Source organism: Pantherophis guttatus, chromosome 4, assembly GCF_059756535.1.
Source record: "Pantherophis guttatus breed Tessera chromosome 4, ASM5975653v1, whole genome shotgun sequence".
Taxonomy (NCBI): Eukaryota; Metazoa; Chordata; class Lepidosauria; order Squamata; family Colubridae; genus Pantherophis; species Pantherophis guttatus.
This window is the reverse complement of record NC_142066.1, coordinates 64,733,325-64,753,440: the sequence shown is the minus strand read 5'-3', so window position 1 is coordinate 64,753,440 and position 20,116 is coordinate 64,733,325. Positions and strand designations below refer to the sequence as shown.

The following is a 20,116-nucleotide window of genomic DNA, read 5'->3' as shown; positions in this document are numbered from 1 at the left end:
CAACTGCGCCCCGAAACCTCTCCAACCAAGTGTATTCTCTATAATTGCAGTCAGCAAAAATAAAATCATGACATTAAAGGAAGTCATTCTCTCAAAAAGAAAAAGAGAAAGAGGGAGGGGGGAATCTTAACCCTCACCCCACCCCACCCACACAGATAGAACTGGATGAAATGACATTATGCATATGAAAATGTCCAAAAAGATATTTGCAACAAATGATGCAATTCTAAATGTAATCCCTTAGCCTCTTTAAAAGAAAGATGTTTTCTTATAATAGTAGCATAAGCCACTAATTCTGACATGTCATACAATTATTCTCTTAGTCAATATTTTAGCTTTATCTAATTAGGATGATATTTCTGACAGATTTCAATTTCCTCCTGAGCCATGCCTCCCATTCTGTCCCATTTCCTGAGGCACATTTCTACCCCGGTTATTCGGTGCAGGGGACAAATAGCCATGCCTCCTGGTAGCCATGCCTCTTGGTAATTGGGCAGCAGACAGTAGGGATGGGGGGTTGCTAGGGGTTCAGTGGATGGTTGGAGGGCATCTCTGAGGCACAGGAGTGGCAGGGATTGCAGGCATGCAAATGGCAGGGTTTATGGGGGCGCTGAGTATGTTTATGTGACCAAAGGAGCGAATACCAGATATTCAACCCAGGAAAATTCCAAGTAGGTTTTCATGTGTTTTGCATTGAGGAGAGTCTAGCTCTGTGATGGCAAACCTATGACACACAGGTGGCACGCGTAGCCATATCAGTGGGCACAGCTCAGCTCTGGTGCGCCAGATGATTTTTGGGCCTTCTTGGCCCACCAGAAGTAGAAAAACAGGCTGTTTCCTGCCTCCGGAGGGCCTGGGGGTGGGTGGGAAAGGCCCGTTTTTCTTTCTCACCTGGATCAAGGGCCTCTCTATGCATCTGGGGAGGGCTAAAACAGCCTTCCCCACCGTCTCGGGGGCCCTCCGGAGGCCCGAAATGGCCCATTTCCCAACTTCCGGTTGGATAGGAAGTGACTTTTTTGCTGTCTCCAGCCTCCAGAGACTCCTAGAGAGAAAGCTGTAGTAGATGCTGTTTTGCCAACCATTCAACACTCAGCATGGTATGCTTTCAGTGAAATGGTAATCCAGACACTCTTGCATTAAAATGACATTTAAGAGAGAACTGTGTGCAAAAGATCATTGACTTGAGAGGTGCAGACAATCACGCGCTGGGAGATTTTTCTGTATGTGCAAGAAAAATGCCTTTAATTAACGTCAGAGCATACACTCTGCTGGAGCTGATTAACCAGTATGAACCACCTTTGACATGCCAACTGACTGCAGCAGAAATAAAGAAGTTCATTGACAAACCAATGCAAGTATCACAGTGGGCCCTGTCATCCCCTAGCAATACAGAGATGCGTGTAACAGGTCACAGAGCCAGCAAGCAGAGTGTATACACATGTAAAATATGAGAGTTACTCCAGAGGCCAAGAAGCAAGTCGGTGGTTGATGTTGAAGAACAAATCAAAACAAGACTTGATGAAACTCATTTAAACATTTTTGTCACTCAGATAATTGCTTTCTGATGTTTATGATGTTTATGATGTTTATGATTGCATGGATTATTTTTTTCTTAGCTAGATAAGATTCATGAAGAAAAAAACTTTAATTTCTGTAGCAGAAGGTGTAATTTTGAGAAGATAAAGTTAACAGTATTTGGGTTACAAGAGACTTTTGTGGGGTATATGATTTGATGTGGATTTACCATACCAAGCTAAATTTATGTAATTGCAAAAATAGTAGATTTGAATTCTTGGTGTAAAAACACATATTTTTATAACTCCTCACTAAAAAAAAATCACAAAAATTAATTTTCACCCCATTAAATGACATGCCCTACACTGCATAGTACTTTGAAACATCCTGCCCACCCAACCTATAGGTCTGCTTCCATTCTTCTGTAAGAATCCAAAGACCTAGACCAGTGAAGGTTAACCTTTTTGGTGCCGAGTGCCCAAAGCGCGCGCACATGCATGTGAATGTGCGTGCGTGTGCATGAACCCCAAAAATGCAATGAGTCCCCAGCACATGCACCCGTGTCCCCGTGCATGCACATACATCCCTCGCACATATGCCCCGCCTCTGTGCCCCGTTTTGGCTTCCAGGTTGGTGCAGGCGGCCTTGCAGACCCAAAACGGGGTGTGGGGGAGCGTGTGCATGAACCCCCAAAATGCAATGCAAGCGCCCCCATTCATGCACCTCCCGCATGCACCCAGCCCCCTGTGCATGCATGACAGACACCTGAAGACCAGCTGGCTGGCAGGAGGCACATGTTCATGTGTGGTGAAGCTGGGCTGGGCCGATGGCTGGCGTGCCCGCAGAGAAGACTCTGCGTGCCAGCTGTGACACAAGTGCCATAGGTTCACCATCATGGACCTAGACTGCTAGTTGGCCTCGAGACCCAATAGGAAAGTACACTTGAGATAGCTATTAGACTAATGACCGATACCACCCACACACATCCTGCTCTTTAATATTTAAGTGATATTTAATTCATATCACTGTTTGCTTATTGTTTTTATTGTTTCATTGTTTTTACTATTATATTCACATTATTTTAATTTTACTGTTATAAACCACCCAGAGTATCTGGATTGCAAGATGTGCAACAAGTAAATGTAACAAATAAAATAAAACTACTTTGCGACTCCTATTGTTTTGCAGACACTTCTTTCATCCCTTAATATTGAACCAAAATAAATAAAAACAGTTTAGCCCAACTTTTTCAAGCAATGAACAGAAGCATGAATCTAATTACATAAGAGACTTAGAACTGAATCAGGTAGGATCCAATATCATCTTGAAAGTAAAATTTTCTAAAGAATCAAATCAGGCTTAGAACAAAATAGTATTGCCAACATATGTCTAAAAACAGTTAAACTGAGAACTCAGTCCTGTCTCTTAAGAATTCACGGAATCAGCCTCAAATGCATTTTTCTAAAATATTAGCATGACTGTTGGCTCTGAAATGTATGTCCATAATTTCAAATTCTTTCTCAAACCTCAGACCACACAAGTACCTCTGCTTTTTTCTCTAATAACAAAACTTAACATATATATGGAGAAAGAAAAAAAAGAAATATGTCATTATACCCAATTTAAGTAAGTCATTGTATTTGTGCATGATAGATGAGCTCCTCCAGGAAATTTAAAACTTGGTTTGGGCAGCATAATTAAGGTACAAAAACAAGAAACAGCACAATATATGTAAAAAGGCAACATATGCCTTGAAGAATGCAATATAATTTGCAATCAGAAAAGTATGTACTGTATCATGATAGAAAAAGGAGGGGCATTTCTAACAAATCACAAAGTTTCTTTTGGGCACCTCCTACTGTGCTTCAGGCAGGTAGTTTCCTAGTCAGAACTGCAAAATGTTGTATTGCGACATTTCATCCTACTTAATAGTTTTGTGCTATAACAAAAGGATAGGAGATAACTGTTGATAACCTTTTGGAAAGTTACTTCTAGGTACCGCCACATACAACTAATGAATGAGGGAGAACAGTTTTATTATGAATCTAATCTGTAAACAGTAATCTCTTTACTCAGATACTGCAATATATGCTGGAAAAGAACAGAGGAACTCCCCTTGCCTGCAAACATACCTGTCCAAAGAATTAGGAAGCTGAAATATAAAACACTGCTTACCCCTGCTTATGCAGCATAGCTATTTAAGTTTTGGGTGGGGAACTTTATTATTTGGGAATTAAAACTTTTTTCAACAGATTCTGAGAGATCATAAAAACGGGGGCTATAGGCTGCATAAGACCAGGAAATGGCAGATGATATTCCTCTCCTTTATAAGAAAGAGGATTTCTTCTAGCCAAACTATCCAGTGTGTATTAGCAAATGAAATAGTTCCTAATAAAAAAGAGGAAAAGTAATAAACTAATTCTTCAGTAAAGATAACAAAACAAAGATTAACTACTCAATATTTAAGGAAAAGGTGGTCAGCCATTTGTCAAGGATGCATCAATTTGGATTGTCCTGGCAGATGTTGGACCCAGTGATGTAAATACTCTTTCAATTTGTTTGCTCTTAGTCTTACTATCCATGAAATGGAGCAAGAGATAGGAGCTGCTGCTAACCTTACTATCCCAGAGTAACAAAGCTCAAGAGGTGAAAATTATTTTGACTGAACAGTCCCTTTCTTTTCAGACTCAAATGTAAGAAGGGCAGACTGAGATTTACTGTTTGATCACCTTTTCTCATTCTCTTGTTTTTTTTGTTTTTTTTTAATAAATGTGGAAATATAATATTTCCTTCTTCAAAACCTATGTGGTCATGTACTTAGTAGGGTAACTGCTCACACAGGAACAATCGCAGAGTCAGTACTCTGTTTCCACTTCCCTGGCCCATTTTTTTTTCTCCCACCAACCGTCCTACTGCCACCTCCACCACATGTCAGGTTACCTCCTAGTCTGGGAAACTCCCTCTGGCACAATCTTTGCAGATCCTGTCCACCGTAACCATAAGCAGCACCTGAAGGGAGCTTGCTTTGGAAAGATTGGAAAGACAAAAGTTTTTCCCACGGATCCTCAGCCATTGCAGTTAAAGACCTTTCTCGAAACAAGAGGCGAGCAATAAGCGTTCACGACAGAAAGCAACTCAATTAAAGATCAACTTACAGGAGAGGCAGGAGGCCCGGGCTCCTCCCACTGGCATCGCCCACAGGGATAGCAACAATTCACTCCTTGCAAAATCTGCTTTTTCTCGCCAGATCAGCAAATTAGATCAGCAAATTAGATCTCTCAGAGACAGAACAGAGAGTATCGCTGAGTTCGTGGAATTTTAGAAGGGGGGAGAGGGAAAAAGCTATTGCTTTAGAACCGAATTTCCAAAAAATGAAAGCACAATATAAACAAACAAACAAACAAAAATATCAACCAGGGCCTTTTAATTATTTCATTGTTATCCCTTTGTAGAAATTCTGTTTGCAACACAAGCTGCATAATGAGGGTTTTTGTCTTGCTGCTGAAGCAGGATGAGGAGAGTCCTTTAGCCTTTTTACTGCTGAGCTGTATCTTCCTCTGACTCTCTTACCATATGGAGATGGTACTTCAGTGTGTGTTTGGCATAAGCAGCACTAAGTAGGAGGCACAGACATGATACTATGCTAGTGTTATTGTATATCATATTTCATTGTTACATAGGAATGTGCATTACGAACGACCTTAGGTCTCTTAATGACTTGTAGTTGCTTCCACTATGTTCTAGATACGGTAAATTACATAAGTACAATTAATGAATAACTTATGATTTAGGTGACCTAACAAGATTTTTTAAAAAAAATCTTGATTAGCATGTATACACATGCATGAAAAAAAAATCTCATATTAATTTTTGACAGGTTATTTATAGAATATTATTTACAAAGATCAGCAAAGTAATATGAATGAAAAGATTCCCTCTATTTGATTGACAAGCTCTGATATTCTATAATTCGAACAATGCCCAAGTCATGAGAGAAGAAAGAGTAGCCGTATTTTGAGATCAAGGCTGGATTTATTTGTGATGTTAAAATTAGTCACTTCTAGCTTTAATATATCAAACTAGGTATTATGTCTTTACAACATATAATTATTAAAAAAATCTAGTGGTATGTTATATACAAACTCAGATGAGGATTTGGGAAATGACAAAGAATATAGGTATCAGTAAAACTTTTATATAAAAGCCCAAAGAAACATTTAGAGAGAAAAAAAGTAAAATAATTCTAATTGATCATTGGTATTCAATGAGATACTAGAATGTATTTATATGATGAACTAAAAAGGAAATAGAATTCAAACATAAGGTGCAATAGAAGAATGAAATTTAGGAAAGAAATGCTCCCTGTGGAGACGAAGGGAATCACAGCATTCAGGACACTAGGCAACATTCTCCTTTATATGGGAATCCTAATTAAAGGACACAAGGCACATAACTCTCAAAACTGCTAGAAAATTCGTCTCACCATTCAGTCAGAATCTGTCTTCCTATTACTTAAATCCATTGTTTTATGTCCTGCTCTTTAAAATGATAGACAATGAGTCCTAGTTTTTTCTGTGCACCATCTTTTCAGTATAGTTGGTTATTTTTAACTGTTAAGACTACCATTAATTATAAATATCCCCTTGATACTTGACTCTAAATTTAACTATAGACTTCTAGAACATCTAAGCCTAATTGTAACTTTACCTTAAATATTTAGAATTCTAGATTAGCAGATACCTTAGTGGTTATCTATTACAGCCTCCTGTGGGTAGGGAATTGGCTAAAATATATGTAATCCTTGACTTACAACCACAATTGCCTTTGCCAACTCATTGCCACCAAGTCTTCACAGAGCAATTCAATACAGCCAATTCACTAGGGGGACAACTCATCATGGGCTGCCAGAGGGATAGCTGGGCAAGTGAGTGGCTGGGAAGAGCACAAAGCAGTGGCAGCCAGGGACTTCCTACCGATAAAGAGCCTTATGGGTGAGCAGAGTGCAGAACAGTAGCAGCAGCGCCTGGGACTTCCCATTTTCACACTCTGTGCCCCACCACCACTGCTGCTGTGCCAAGCTCTGGGATGTTCAGAGTTTGACCTATTCGGTGGCAGCAATGTTTGGGCTATTTGGGGTGGCACCAATAGGCGGCACCAGTGGCAGGCTGGTGTGAAAATGGAATGCACCTGGCTGCTGCTGTTTCCCCACCACCCACCTCATTCACTGTCATCACTCCCAAATAGTTTGAACACTGCCACTGCTGGTGGACAGTTCAGACAGACTGAAATCTGAACAATCTGGAGCTCAAAATGGTGACACGGCAAAGGGAGCATGAAAATGGGAAGTCCTGGGCCACCACACTGTCACTCTGCACTCTGTTCACTTATCCACCTACCTGGTTTTCCCTCCAGTGGAAAGCCCCCAGCCAACACTGCCATTTTGTGATCTGCCTACCCGTTCCCTCGCCCACCCGCTTGCCCGACTCTCCCTCTGGCTGCTTTTGGTGAGTTGTCTCCATGGCAAATTGGCCGTGTTGAGCTGCCCTATGATGACTTGGTGGCTGTGAGTTGGCAGAAACAACTTAGTGGTGGGAGGTATCCTAGACTAGTAGCCTGAATATATTTCCCTATCATTTCAACCTATTAGCTTTCATACTTCCTTTGAGGGTAACAAAGTACAAATATATTCTCTTCTTTGTATATAAACACTTTAGATATCTGAAGAGATATCTTACTTCCCCCCCCCCAATATTTCAGAAAGGCCAAGTATTTGTGCCAGATATTTTTAGAGGTTTAGAATGTTTAGAGGTTTAGAATGTAGAAATGAATTGAAGAGGGTAGTTGATCAATAGTAATCAAGAACTGATTCCTGTGAGAATCACATGCTTTTTCAAGTCCCCCCCAATATAATGTGAGAAATAGCACTCTACGTTAGCTGGAACACCAGCTCAAAATCTACTTTTATAATCCAATATTCAGTAAGTTTAAATGGCAGTAGTCTTGTGAAATGGTGAAGATCTTCAAGCACCCAAGTCTGCCCAGAACTCTCTTGTTCTAGCAGTGGAAATAAAAGCAGGTCACTGGTACTGTTAGAAAAGCTGCACAACATGTCATATGATTGATCACATGGGATAACAACCTTTTAAGCATTTATCTTATTATCTTTCTTCACTAGAAATTTGGAGTTGTTACACATCAGAACTGACTGTGGTTAATATGCTTGTAATTTGTGGTAATTCTGATATTACTTCCTTCTTGTTTCTGAAGACATGAGAAGAATCTGGAACTGGATGGTTTGGAACTGTGTTTTTAATATGGAATTGTTTGGGAAGGATGTATTGAGAGATTAGTTATCTAGTTCTGTTTGCCCCTTCCCAGGTGAGAGACAGAGGAGGCTTTCTGCAGATTGAAGAGTTTTGAGAGAGTATTTTTTCTTTTTTTATGAGTTGGGGGTCAGGGTCAGAGATGATGAGTGTTGTAAGGACAATGCAGGCAGTGACATCATGGGGATCGGCAGGGGATGATGCCATGTTACAAGCCCCTATACTGAATCCCAAAACTTGTGACAACTTGATCAGGAATTGGCAGATATTGCTATTATTCCCTTGTCACCAGAATGTCCAGAATGCTGCAGTATGTGCAGTTTTAGGTACTGGTGCCACATGACCTACACTAGCTCTCAGGAGATTTCTGAATGCAGTTCTAGTTGCCATTTGTCATCTCTTAAGCCCTTACATGGCATGGGACATTTTAGTTGTGGACTTTATGTCCGAAATGGTTTCTGCATATTCCACTAGATCTAACAGACTGGGCATGCTTGCATTTTTTAAAGGCACAGGCACTTAAACCCTTCCAGTACTATTACAAAAAAGGAGGTACAGTAGACATGTGATCCAATCTCATAGCTTTATTTCCACTTCTTCACCTGTTTCATTCCTCAGCTTAGGAGAATGGTGTTTTTTCTTGTTTCATTCTCTGTCCAAATCTTAGATATGAGAATTAGGAACCAGTAACATGGAAATCTCAATCAGAAGGCATTAGTACTAGAATGTGTTTGTTTATCAAGAACACAATATGGCATTTCAGGAGCCATAAAAAGAGCGAACTGTGAAAAAAACTGTTTAGCTACAAAGGAAATAACAGCTGCCAAGGTGAGTAACTTTAAATCTTGGAAATGAAACTCCTAACAGCCTATGGAAGCTATAGGCATTTAGTCAATTGATTTAAAACTGACCCATGTAGAAGGATCTCCTATTTGTTTGGAACAGATTGTCATGACTGCATATCCAAGTTTCATGATCTGGCACCAGACATTACCATGTGGGGGAGGGGGGGGCAGAGGGAAAGATTGGAATGTGAAGAAAAGGGGGGATGGAAGCTGAGCTGTGTGAGAAGCTCCATCCAGCCAAAGTCATTAACAATATGCAACCGAGCACCTGTTTCCTGAAGAATATATAAGCACCTGATTGGACATTTGCAGATAACCAGAGGTGTTCGAGGGAGGGGGAACTTTCCTTTGTGTTGTTTGCACAAGAAAATCTCAGATTCAGCTTACACTACTTCGGTAACCACCTAAGCTTCAGGAAAGGTGATCAAACTGGTCAGTCCGGTCAGATCAACCCTGACTGCTCTTTAGAATGCCAGATCCTGAAGATGAAACTCAAATACTTTGACTACCTAATGAGAAGGAAGGACTCACTGAAGAAGAGCCTAATGCTGGGAATGATTGAGGGCAAAAGAAGAAGGGGACAGCAAAGAATGAGCTGTGAGATGGACACACTGAGCTTGAATGGTCTCTGGGGGATGGTAGAGGACAGGAAGGCCTAGAGGAACTTTGTCCATGCAGTTGCAATGGGTCAGACATGACTTTGCGACTAACAACAACAACAAACAAAGTATACTTTTGGCAAAACAAATGCCCAGGAGTCCTTCTTTGCTAGATGACTAAGTGGGACAGTTGATACTGAAGATTCATCTTCAGCCTTTACTTTGTTCTTTCAATTTGACTAGTCTTAAGCCTGCTTCCAAACTCACTCTTCCATTTTGCAATAGTCTGCACACCCATATTTATTACAGACATGGATCCTTCACACCAGGGGTGCTATTCAACAGGTTCTGACAGGTTCTGGAGAACCGGTAGCGGAAATTTTGAGTAGTTCAGAGAATTGGCAAATACCACCTCTGGTTGGCCCCAGAGTGGAATGTGAATGATGATTTTGCAGTATCCTTCCCCTGCAATGCCCACCAAGCCACACCATGCCCACCAAGCCACGGCCACAGAACCGGTAGTAAAAAAAAAATGAATTCCACCATTACTTCACACTATTTCCAATTACAATCACTTTGTAAGATGAGCTGCATTTCTTTATCATCTTTCCTGTATTCTGTCAGGATTCAAAGAGAGGCTTTAGAGGCACTTGTGAATGTCCAGCAACTCAGGTTTTCCTGCCCGTCATTTAAACTAAGTGTTTATTTCCTTTCAAATCAAGTTTGTTTAGGAGGAGTCAGAATGCCGTGATTTCCTCATCCTATAGAAGATTCAATAATAGGTTTGGAAAGGACATTGGAGGTCTTCAAATCTAACCTCCTGCTATAGCAGGAGATCTCATACCATTCTGAATAAATTGCTGTCCTGGCTTTTCTTGAAAACTTTCAGTGATCACCACAATTTCCAAATGTAAGCCATTCCACTGATTAATTTTTCTCATTGCCAGGATTTTCCTTAATTCTGAGTTGGATGTCTCTTTAATAATCTTCCACTCATTATTTCTTCTCTTGCCCTCAGGTGCTTTGAAGAATAGGTCGACTCCCTCTTCTTTCTGATAGTAAGATTCCTATCATATCATCCCTAGTCATTGTTTTTGTTAGACTAGAAATATTTAGTTCTCTTGATCATTTATTATACAATTTAACCTCCAGACCCCTTATCATCTTTGTTGCTCTTCTCTATACTCTTTCTAGGGTCTCAACATCTTTCTTGTATGATAACCAGAACTGGATGCACTATTCAAAATGTGGTCTCACCAGTCAGAGGTGGTATTCTGGATGTAAACCATCTGGTCCAGGTGGTATGTACTCATCAAGGGTGGCTATGTATTCCGTTACTAATTCCTTGCCTGTTATGACTTGTATACCTGTTTTATGTCCCTTGTGCTGCTTTGGATTGGTCAGGCTATTTTTTTCATTTTGCATAAAAGGTCTGTTTCTTTGGAACAATTTATTTCATTCCATTTGTCATGGATTCCATCCTACCAAATTTCAGTAATAACTACAATATCCTAGTTGCTCTTATATACTAGGATTTCAAGCTCTCCCTGTTTATTCCTTATATCATTGGCATTTGAGCCCTTTATGGTTGATCCTAGTTTTGCTTCTGTGACTCCTGATATGTACTTATGTGCCCCTTGTTCACCACTCCCTTGTTCACTACTCCCTTTCTTGTTATACCTGATTTTTTCTGAATTTTGACAGAGCTGAACAGCATCAGAGTTTAGCAGAACTGAGAAAGCACTAATCTTTTAAAAATAATTGCTTATTCTTTCCTTGGCAACTGTTTAAAATATTTTTTTATCAAGAATATCCTTCTTCAGGATGGATATTTGGAGTTGGAAGAGTTAATGTTTCATTTGATGATCTTGGGTATCAATGCTCTAGGCTATCTTATCAGCTAAATTAGCAGTGCCAGAGATTAGTTTCACTGAATGCCTTGGCAGACAGCCTGTGTTTTATGTTAGGGAACAGAGGCTTAGTGTTCAACTTCCAAAACAAATATGACAAATAACACATTAGAATTGCAGACTAAATAAGACCCAAGAGTAGAATGCGACTCTAAAAAGGGAAATGCATTATTTGGGTGAAACAAAAGACTATCAAGTGAACTCTGTTCCTCTCAATTCTCCATTTTTTGCTAAAGGCACTTTCTATAGAGGTACCCATGAAGACTTTTGCTTTATAATGGTCTAAGGTGGGAGAAAGGGGATGGTTTTGTGTGAGTGATAGGCCTTTTCTTGTTATCTTGTTATATGCTTTAGGTTTAGTCCTATATGTTGGTCCGCCACTCACACAAATGGAGCTTTGCATGTGAGCACAAGTAACCACCGTTCATGCAAGTGGAACTGCAGATGCGGACAAGCACTCATCCACTGCTTGCATAGCCTGGTTCCGAATGAGCTATGGCCCACTAGTGGGCTGCATCCTAGGGGTTGGAGACTCCTGCTTTATAATATTCAAGTTCTTAACATACAACTCTGTACTGGAGTAGATGTAAGTAAGTTCAAATCTCACCAGGCTCAAGGTTACTATTATTATTATTATTATTATTATTATTATTATTATTATTATTATTATTTTATTATTTTATTATTTTATTATTTTATTATTATTATTATTTAATTAAATTTGTATACCGCCCTACTCCCAAAGGACTCAGGGTGGTGAACAACCAAAAAATAAAATACATATAATACAAATGTTAAAAAACCATTAAAATACAATTAAATAATTTGGCCCAGAAAAACAAAATTTAAAACACCCCAAATTTATAAGACAAATTTAAAATTTAAAAAAATTTAAAAACAGTTTAAAAAGAGGTTAGGCCCGGCCGGCCTGCTGAAATTGACTCAACCTTCCATCCTTTCAAAGTAGGTAAAATGAGGACCCAGATTGTGGGGGCAATAAATTGACTTTGTATATAAAAAAAAGAACACCGCTTGGGGGGGGGGGCAAAGCCCTACTAAGCAGGTATATACAAAAGTATGAAGGCTATTGCTTAATGCATTGTAAGCTGCCCTAAGTCTCCAGAGAAGGGCAGCATATAAATCAAACCAATAAATAAATAATCATTAGCAGCCCAACCCATATCACAGAATTATTGTTGTGGGGGAGAAAGAGGAGGATTAAGAAGTATTATGAATATTTGTTGTAATGAGTTACTTATAAAGTAATAAAAGCAGGGGATAAAAATTAAATAATGTTGAGACTGACCTGTGACTACCATTGGCATAATGGTAGTTTATAGACTTTTATAACCAAGTGCAGAGCACAGAGCACAGAGAGAGATTCACTCAGAATCAGGATGACCTCAAATACTCAATTTTTGAGTCAGAAGATTTAAGGCAGTGCCTCCCAAGAGACACTGAGAGGAGTTGGACAAGTCATGAGACAAATGGGATAGCAGTGAAGGATAAAATTTGTTTCAGCAATTTTCCCAAGCCTGAGAGTGCTTAATCATTTATATGATGTTGTGTAGCCTGTTTTTCAGAAACACTGAAATTTGTGTTGAATGCTATACCTGATTTTTTCTGAATTTTGACAGAGCTGAACAGCATCAGAGTTTAGCAGAACTGAGAAAGCACTAATCTTTTAAAAATAATTGATTATTCTTTCCTTGGCAACTGTTTAAAATAATTTTTTACCAAGAATATCCTTCTTCAGGACGGATATTTGGAGTTGGAAGAGTTAATGTTTCATTTGATGATCTTGGGTATCAATGCTCTAGGCTATCTTATCAGCTAAGTTAGCAGTGCCAGAGATTAGTTTCACTGAATGCCTTGGCAGACAGCCTGTGTTTTATGTTAGGGAACAGTGTTCAACTTCCAAAACAAATATGACAAATAACACATTAGAATTGCAGACTAAATAAGACCCAAGAGTAGGATGCGACTCTAAAAAGGGAAATGCATTATTTGGTTGAAACAAAGGACTATCAAGTGAACTCATTGTTCCTCTCAATTCTCCATTGTTAGATTGCACCCAAAATATTGCATTTAGTTGTGGGAATTATGTTTTAGGAAATACATTGATAGATTGTATTCTAACTGTTCAGGGATGTTCCAAAATAACCACATAAATTTAAGAATTGTTCAGTGATGGAGGTGCCTCTGAAAGTGGTACACTTTTCTATACAGGAACAGAATTTAAACGAATATTGGATGGTCATCTATCAGGGATGATCGATTCCTACAGGGTATTTTCGCAATTGAAAAGTTAAACAATTCATCCCCGAGTTACTGTCAAAATGTTCTTCCCAACATCTGAGGTCAAAGACTTCCTTTCACAAATAAAACCTGGAAAAATCCCAAAAGGAATTTCATGCCTCTGGGATGATTAAGAAAGAATTAGAATTGGTGGGTTCCTATTTTCCTATTCACTCACATAAACAATTCTGCAAGTTTTCCCACTGATAGGAGCCAGGCCATTTTTATCCCCTTCTATAATACCAAAGGAAACTAGACCTTGCCAATTAATTTTAAAACTTATTATCATACTGTAACAAAATTGATCATTAGGTTTTGTCTTTTTGTAGAAATTCTATGCTAAAAATCCAAGAGGGAGAGACAGAGGAAGGAAGGCATACTTTTCTCTTTATGGCTAGGAGATGAAAGTAAGATTATGCACCCTGTCTGATTCCTCTGTCATGCGAAGCACCTGAATTGTGTTCAGGTGACCGTGGGCATGCTGTAGTGGCTGAAAGTTCAAAAATTGGCCATAAAGTCTTTCATTCTATAATAATAATAATAATTTTATTTCTATACCGCCCTTCTCCCGAAGGACTCAGGGCGGTGTACAGCCTATTTAAAAACACAGACAAACAATGATATAAAATTTAAAATAATTAAATAAGTATCTCAAATTTAAAACCCCAATAAATTTAAATACCCCAATTTAAAACTATTGTGTTGATAGTCCGGCCTGGCGGAACAACAGGGTCTTCAATGCACAGCGAAACACCCGGAGGTCGGAGATCTTACGAATTTCCGGGGGCAGTTCATTCCACAGGGCTGGGGCTCCCACAGAGAAGGCCCTCCCCCTGGGCGTCGCCAGCCGACATAACTTGGCTGATGGCACCCTGAGGAGGCCCTCTCTGTGGGAACGAACTGGTCGGTGGGAGGCTATTGGTGGCAGAAGACGGTCTCTATGACATCATAACTTTGAACAATCGTTGAATTAATGATCGTAACTTGAGAACTACCTGTGTTGCATTAATTGTATCAATTATTAACAGTTTACCTATAGATTTTAATGATCTAATCATTTTATATTTTATGTTAGCTATTTCTATATATATTTATACTTTCACCCAAATTTAATTTCATGTTAAAACCTTAAAACATACCATTTAATTATTATCCATACAATGTATTTATATTTTGTAACGAATTTTTTAGTAAATTCTAACCTAGTATCTAGTTACACTAATACTTTAGTGGGATGGCTGTAACTGTATCTTCAAAGCTTTGTTTTTCTAATCAATAGTCAAAATAAAGAAACCTGAGGCTTTTAATTTTTATTTCTTTTCCCATGTGACACTGCTTTGTACGAAGAACACTGCTACTTATAAGTTTCAAAAGAGAGTTTATACACAGTATACACACAAGTATACACTAAGGCAGATGCTTGTTCACCCCAAAGATAAAACACCCAAACATAAATTGAACTATGTGATATATGCAATACAATGCAGTGAGACATGTGCAATTCTGTACATTGGAGAAACAAAACAACCACTTCATAAACATATGGCACAACATAGGAGAATAAACCTATCAGGACAAGATTCAGTAGTCTCTCTGCATTTGAAAGACAAAGATCATTCTTTTGAAGACAGCAAAGTCCACAATCTAGATAGAGGGGAACATTGGTTTGAAAGAGAGTAAAAGAGGATATCGATGTTAGAATTGAACATCCCTCCCTCAATTGAGGGAGAGAAATATGACACCAATTATCTCCTGTCTACAACAGCAGTCCTTTCAGCAGTTTAAGGAAGATTCCACAACCAATTGAACTCTGATTCAGTGACTCCAAGGGCACAGTTGAACCCCTAAGTGGTCTCAACTGGTCTCAGAGAGAGTGCTAATGACCAGATGACTGCAAAGAAATATAATCCTTCCGCATCCCCCCATCAACATCCTATCAGAACTAATCCTTCCATTTCCCCACTACCATCACCATCCAGTCAGAGCTGATGGAGCATGAGAAGCAAAACTTTTTCTTCCTCAAGGGAAAAGCAAGCACCTTTGAAACCCAAGCTGCTCTGTGCTTGGAGCAGAGCCTGCTGCCACAATCATTTATATGATGTTGTATATCCTGTTTTTCAGAAGCACCAAAATTTGTTTGGTGCTGATTTTTTCTGAATTTTTACAGAGCTGAACAGCATCAGAGTTTAGCAGAGCTGAGTGAAAAAGCACTAATCTTTTAAAAATAATTGCTTATTCTTTCCTCCCCTAATACCCAGAAAAACGGGGGAAGTGAACATACAAATGGTGTCTTGGAACAATACTTGAGATTAGGAGTGTCAAACTCAATTTAATTGAAGGCCATATCAGCATCATGGTTGCCTTCAAAGGGCCAGTTGCATGTAAGACTATGATGACTTACAGCAGCCAGGTAGGTGTGGCTGTGACTAGGTGGGCATGGCTGGGGTGTGTGGCCGGCTCAACACTGCTTACTGAGCTATCACTTCATTCATAACTTTCATTAATGGGAGACATAAAGATTCTTGTAATGTCCTATAGTATTCAACAGGTAAATCATCTGGCCCTGGTGCCTTTCCATTCTTTTGCTTCTTAATTGCTTCTGTTAATTCCATCATCGTTATGTTCCCCTCCAACATTTCCTCAATATCTTTGGGAATCCAAGGTAATTTTGCTTCTTGTAAGTACCTTGCCACTTTTTCCTCCTCTATCATCGCTCTCTTATAAAGTTGTCTATAATATTCTTGTATTATTTTTCCCATCTCTTTAGTTCCAAATTTACTTTGCCCTTGATCATCAATTAATTGTGTTATTTTTTTTTTAATTCTCTTTCTTTTTTCAATTTATATGCTAGCCATCTTCCTGGTTTATTCGCATTTTCAAAATAATTCTGTTTAGACTTCTTATTTTTTGGGCTAGTTCTTCTTTCTCCAGTAAGTCCACTTTATGCTTTATTATATCCATTTTCATTTTTACATCTTTCCTATATGGATCTTTCTGGAGCTCCTTTTCAAATCTCTTATGTTCATCAATTAACATTTTAGAAGTTTGTCTTTTCTTCACATTTCTTTTCCTTATATAATCCATTATTAGACCTCTGGCATAGGCGTTCATTGTATCCCAAAGATTTTGTGCAGATTCTTTCTTATTCTCCTTGGAAAAAAAAAAGCCAACTCTCTCTCCATTTTCTGTACAGAGTCTTTCTCTTTTAATATTGTATTATCCATCTGGATTTTCTTTTTCGACCTTTCTAGGTAGCTGTCATAGGATTGTGGTCAGCCCATAACTTTGTTTCTATTTCCACGTGTTCTATATTCAAAGTCAAGTCCATTGTTGTCCATATCATATCTAACCTAGACCAAGATGAATATCTATCGGAGTAAAAGATGTATTGTCTGTTTTTCCCATTTCTCTCTCTCCATACATCTTTCAAGTTTATTTCCTCAATCATCTTAAAAAAAAGGATTTTGGTAATGTCTTTCTGTTATGTCTTATTGTTTTATGTGTTTTATAGTCCAGATTTTTATCCACTATTCCATTAAAATCGCCCATCATACATATATTGTCATATTGCATTTCAATTATTTTCATGTGTAATTTTCTATAAAAATCAGTTTGGTTGTTGTTTGGAGCGTATATTGCTACCACAAGAATTTTCATATTATTGTCAATTATTTCCACCATCAAAATTCTACCTTCTGCATCTGCATATATTTGCTCCGCAAGTATTACATTTCTAATATATAAAACAACTCCTCTCTTTTTACTTTGTGACAATGATAAAAAGATTCTTCCAAGTTTTGGTTATATCAATAATTGTTCATGTTGCTTTTTAATATGTACTTCTTGTAGACAAATTATGTCAAATTTTAATTTCTCTAATTTATGAAACACCTTTCTTCTTTTAACTGCTGAGTTAAGTCCATTTACAGGTGAAACTCGAAAAATTAGAATATCGTGCAAAAGTTCATTTATTTCAGTAATGCAACTTAAAAGGTGAAACTAATATATGAGATAGACTCATTACATGCAAAGCGAGATAGTTCAAGCCTTGATTTGTCATACTTTTGATGATTATGGCTTACAGCTCATGAAAACCCCAAATTCACAATCTCAGAAAATTAGAATATTGGGAAAAGGTTCAATATTCTAGGCTCAAAGTGTCCCACTCTAATCAGCTAAGTAAGCCATAACACCTGCAAAGGGTTCCTGAGCCTTTAAATGGTCTCTCAGTCTGGGTTCAGTAGGAATCACAATCATGGGAAAGACTGCTGACCTGACAGTTGTGCAGAAAACCATCATTGACACCCTCCATAAGGAGGGAAAGCCTCAAAAGGTAATTGCAAAAGAAGTTGGATGTTCCCAAAGTGCTGTATCAAAGCACAATAATAGAAAGTTATGTGGAAGGGAAAAGTGTGGAAGAAAAAGGTGCACAAGCAGCAGGGATGACCGCAGCCTGGAGAGGATTGTCAGGAAAAGGCCATTCAAAAGTGTTGGGGACTTTCACAAGGAGAGGACTGAGGCTGGAGTCAGATCCTGGATATGGGCTTCAAATGTCGTATTCCTCTTGTCAAGCCGCTCCTGAACAACAAACAACGTCAGAAGCGTCTTACCTGGGCTAAAGAAAAAAAAACTGGTCTGTTGCTCAGTGGTCCAAAGTCCTGTTTTCTGATGAGAGCAACTTTTGCATCTCATTTGGAAACCAAGGACCCAGAGTCTGGAGGAAGAATGGAGAGATACACACTTCAAGATGCTTGAAGTCCAGTGTGAAGTTTCCACAGTCTGTGTTGATTTGGGGAGCCATGTCATCTGCTGGTGTTGGTCCATTGTGCTTCATTAAGTCCAGGTTCAACGCAGCCGTCTACCAGGAGATTTTGGAGCACTTCATACTTCCTTCTGCAAACGAGCTTTATGGGGATGCTGACTTCATTTTCCAGCAGGACTTGGCACCTGCCCACACTGCCAAAAGTACCAAAACCTGGTTCAATGACCATGGGATTACTGTGCTTGATTGGCCAGCAAACTTGCCTGACCTGAACCCCATAGAGAATCTATGGGGCATTGCCAAGAGAAAGATGAGAGACATGAGACCGAACAATGCAGAAGAGCTGAAGGCCGCTATTGAAGGATCCTGGTCTTCCATAACACCTCAGCTGTGCCCCAGGCTGATAGCATCCATGCCACACCACATTGAGCAGTAATTGATGCAAAAGGGACCCAAACCAAGTACTGAGTACATATGCATGCTTATACTTTTCAGAGGTCCGATATTGTTTTATGTACAATCCTTGTTTTATGGTTTCATGTAATATTCTAATTTTTTGAGATTGTGAATTTGGGGTTTTCATGAGCTGTAAGCCATAATCATCAAAAGTACGACAAATCAAGGCTTGAACTATCTCGCTTTGCATGTAATCTCATATATTACATGATTACATGAGGTTATATGAAACTAATATATGAGATCTCATCTATCTCATATATTAGTTTCACCTTTTAAGTTGCCTTACTGAAATAAATGAACTTTTGATATTCTAATTTTTCAAGTTTCACCTGTATGTTTATTGAAATTAGTTTCCTTTCTTCCATGTTTATATTTTATATGTAGGTTTTGTTGCTCTAGTTAATCTTACTTCACCTTGTACCTTGTATTTCACAATCCCACCTACAGTGCCTTCTGCTGATTCAATCATTGCCAACTCCTCTTCTCTGAATTCTACTGGCACTACTATAGCTTGGGTTTCCGTTTCCATTTCAACTTCTTTTTCTTTAAGAAATTCTTCATGGAAGGCTCTCGATTTGTCAATTGTATCTAGCCTGTATCTTCGAAGTTGCCACGTTAAGATTAACCCTTCTGGTATCAACCATCTGTAGTTGATTCCTTTTTGAATTAATACTTTAGTCAAAAAGGGAGCCTGGATAGCTCAGCAGACTAATGCATTGTAATTTAACTCCAGCTGTCTGCAATTAGTAAGTTCGAATCTTGCCAGGCTCAAGGTTGACTCAGCCTTCCATCCTTTCTAAGGTAGGTAAATTGAGGACCCAGTTTGTGGGGGCAATAAGCTAACTTCGTAAAAAAATATACAAAAGTATGAAGGCTATTGCTTAACGCATTGTAAGCCGCCCTGAGTCTCCGGAGAAGGGTGGCATATAAATCAATTTTTTTAAAAAAAATTGGTATTCTCTCCTCATCTCTCTTACTTTTCTTGGTATTTGTTTCAAGACCACCACTTCTTTCTCCTTGTATTTCAAGTTTTTTTCTCTAGCCATCTGGAGAATTTGTGCTTTGATCGATTTCTTGGTAAATCTTATATGTACTTCTTGTGGCAACTTATTACGCACTGCATATCTAGTGTTGAGGGTCAAAATCCCCTCTACAACACATCACCTTGATGGATGCAATTGAAGACCATGAAGGGGGAGGAATATCACCTGAGGATCCGGAGAATATTGATGGATTCCAGCAACAAAACACGGTGGAGGGGGGTGTTGCGTTAGGACACCATGTACACTAATAGTGGGTGATGGACGGAAGGCAAGAAGAAGGGGGGTGGAATGGGAACGTACATCAGCGGCTGAAGAGATAATAGTGCAGAGGGAAATGACTGCCTGCAGCGAGCATGAATGGA

General features: G+C 38.9%; 1 protein-coding gene across 3 annotated transcripts in view; it reads right to left on the bottom strand.

Moving 5' to 3' along the window:
- The window catches only part of MOCOS (molybdenum cofactor sulfurase), a 50,828-nt gene extending 45,978 nt beyond the window's left edge, over positions 1-4,850 (bottom strand). The window contains exon 1 of one of the 3 annotated variants that reach the window (XM_087894034.1): positions 4,671-4,850. Coding sequence is in view for 1 of the 3 variants with exons in the window: in XM_034416344.3 (XP_034272235.1) it covers positions 4,456-4,588 (133 nt within the window). In the remaining 2 variants the exon portion in view is untranslated. Of the gene's footprint in view, positions 1-4,455 lie in introns of all 3 variants that reach the window. The other 2 variants (XM_034416344.3, XM_087894035.1) reach the window with 2 other exon arrangements.
- Positions 4,851-20,116: the final 15,266 nt, after the last annotated feature.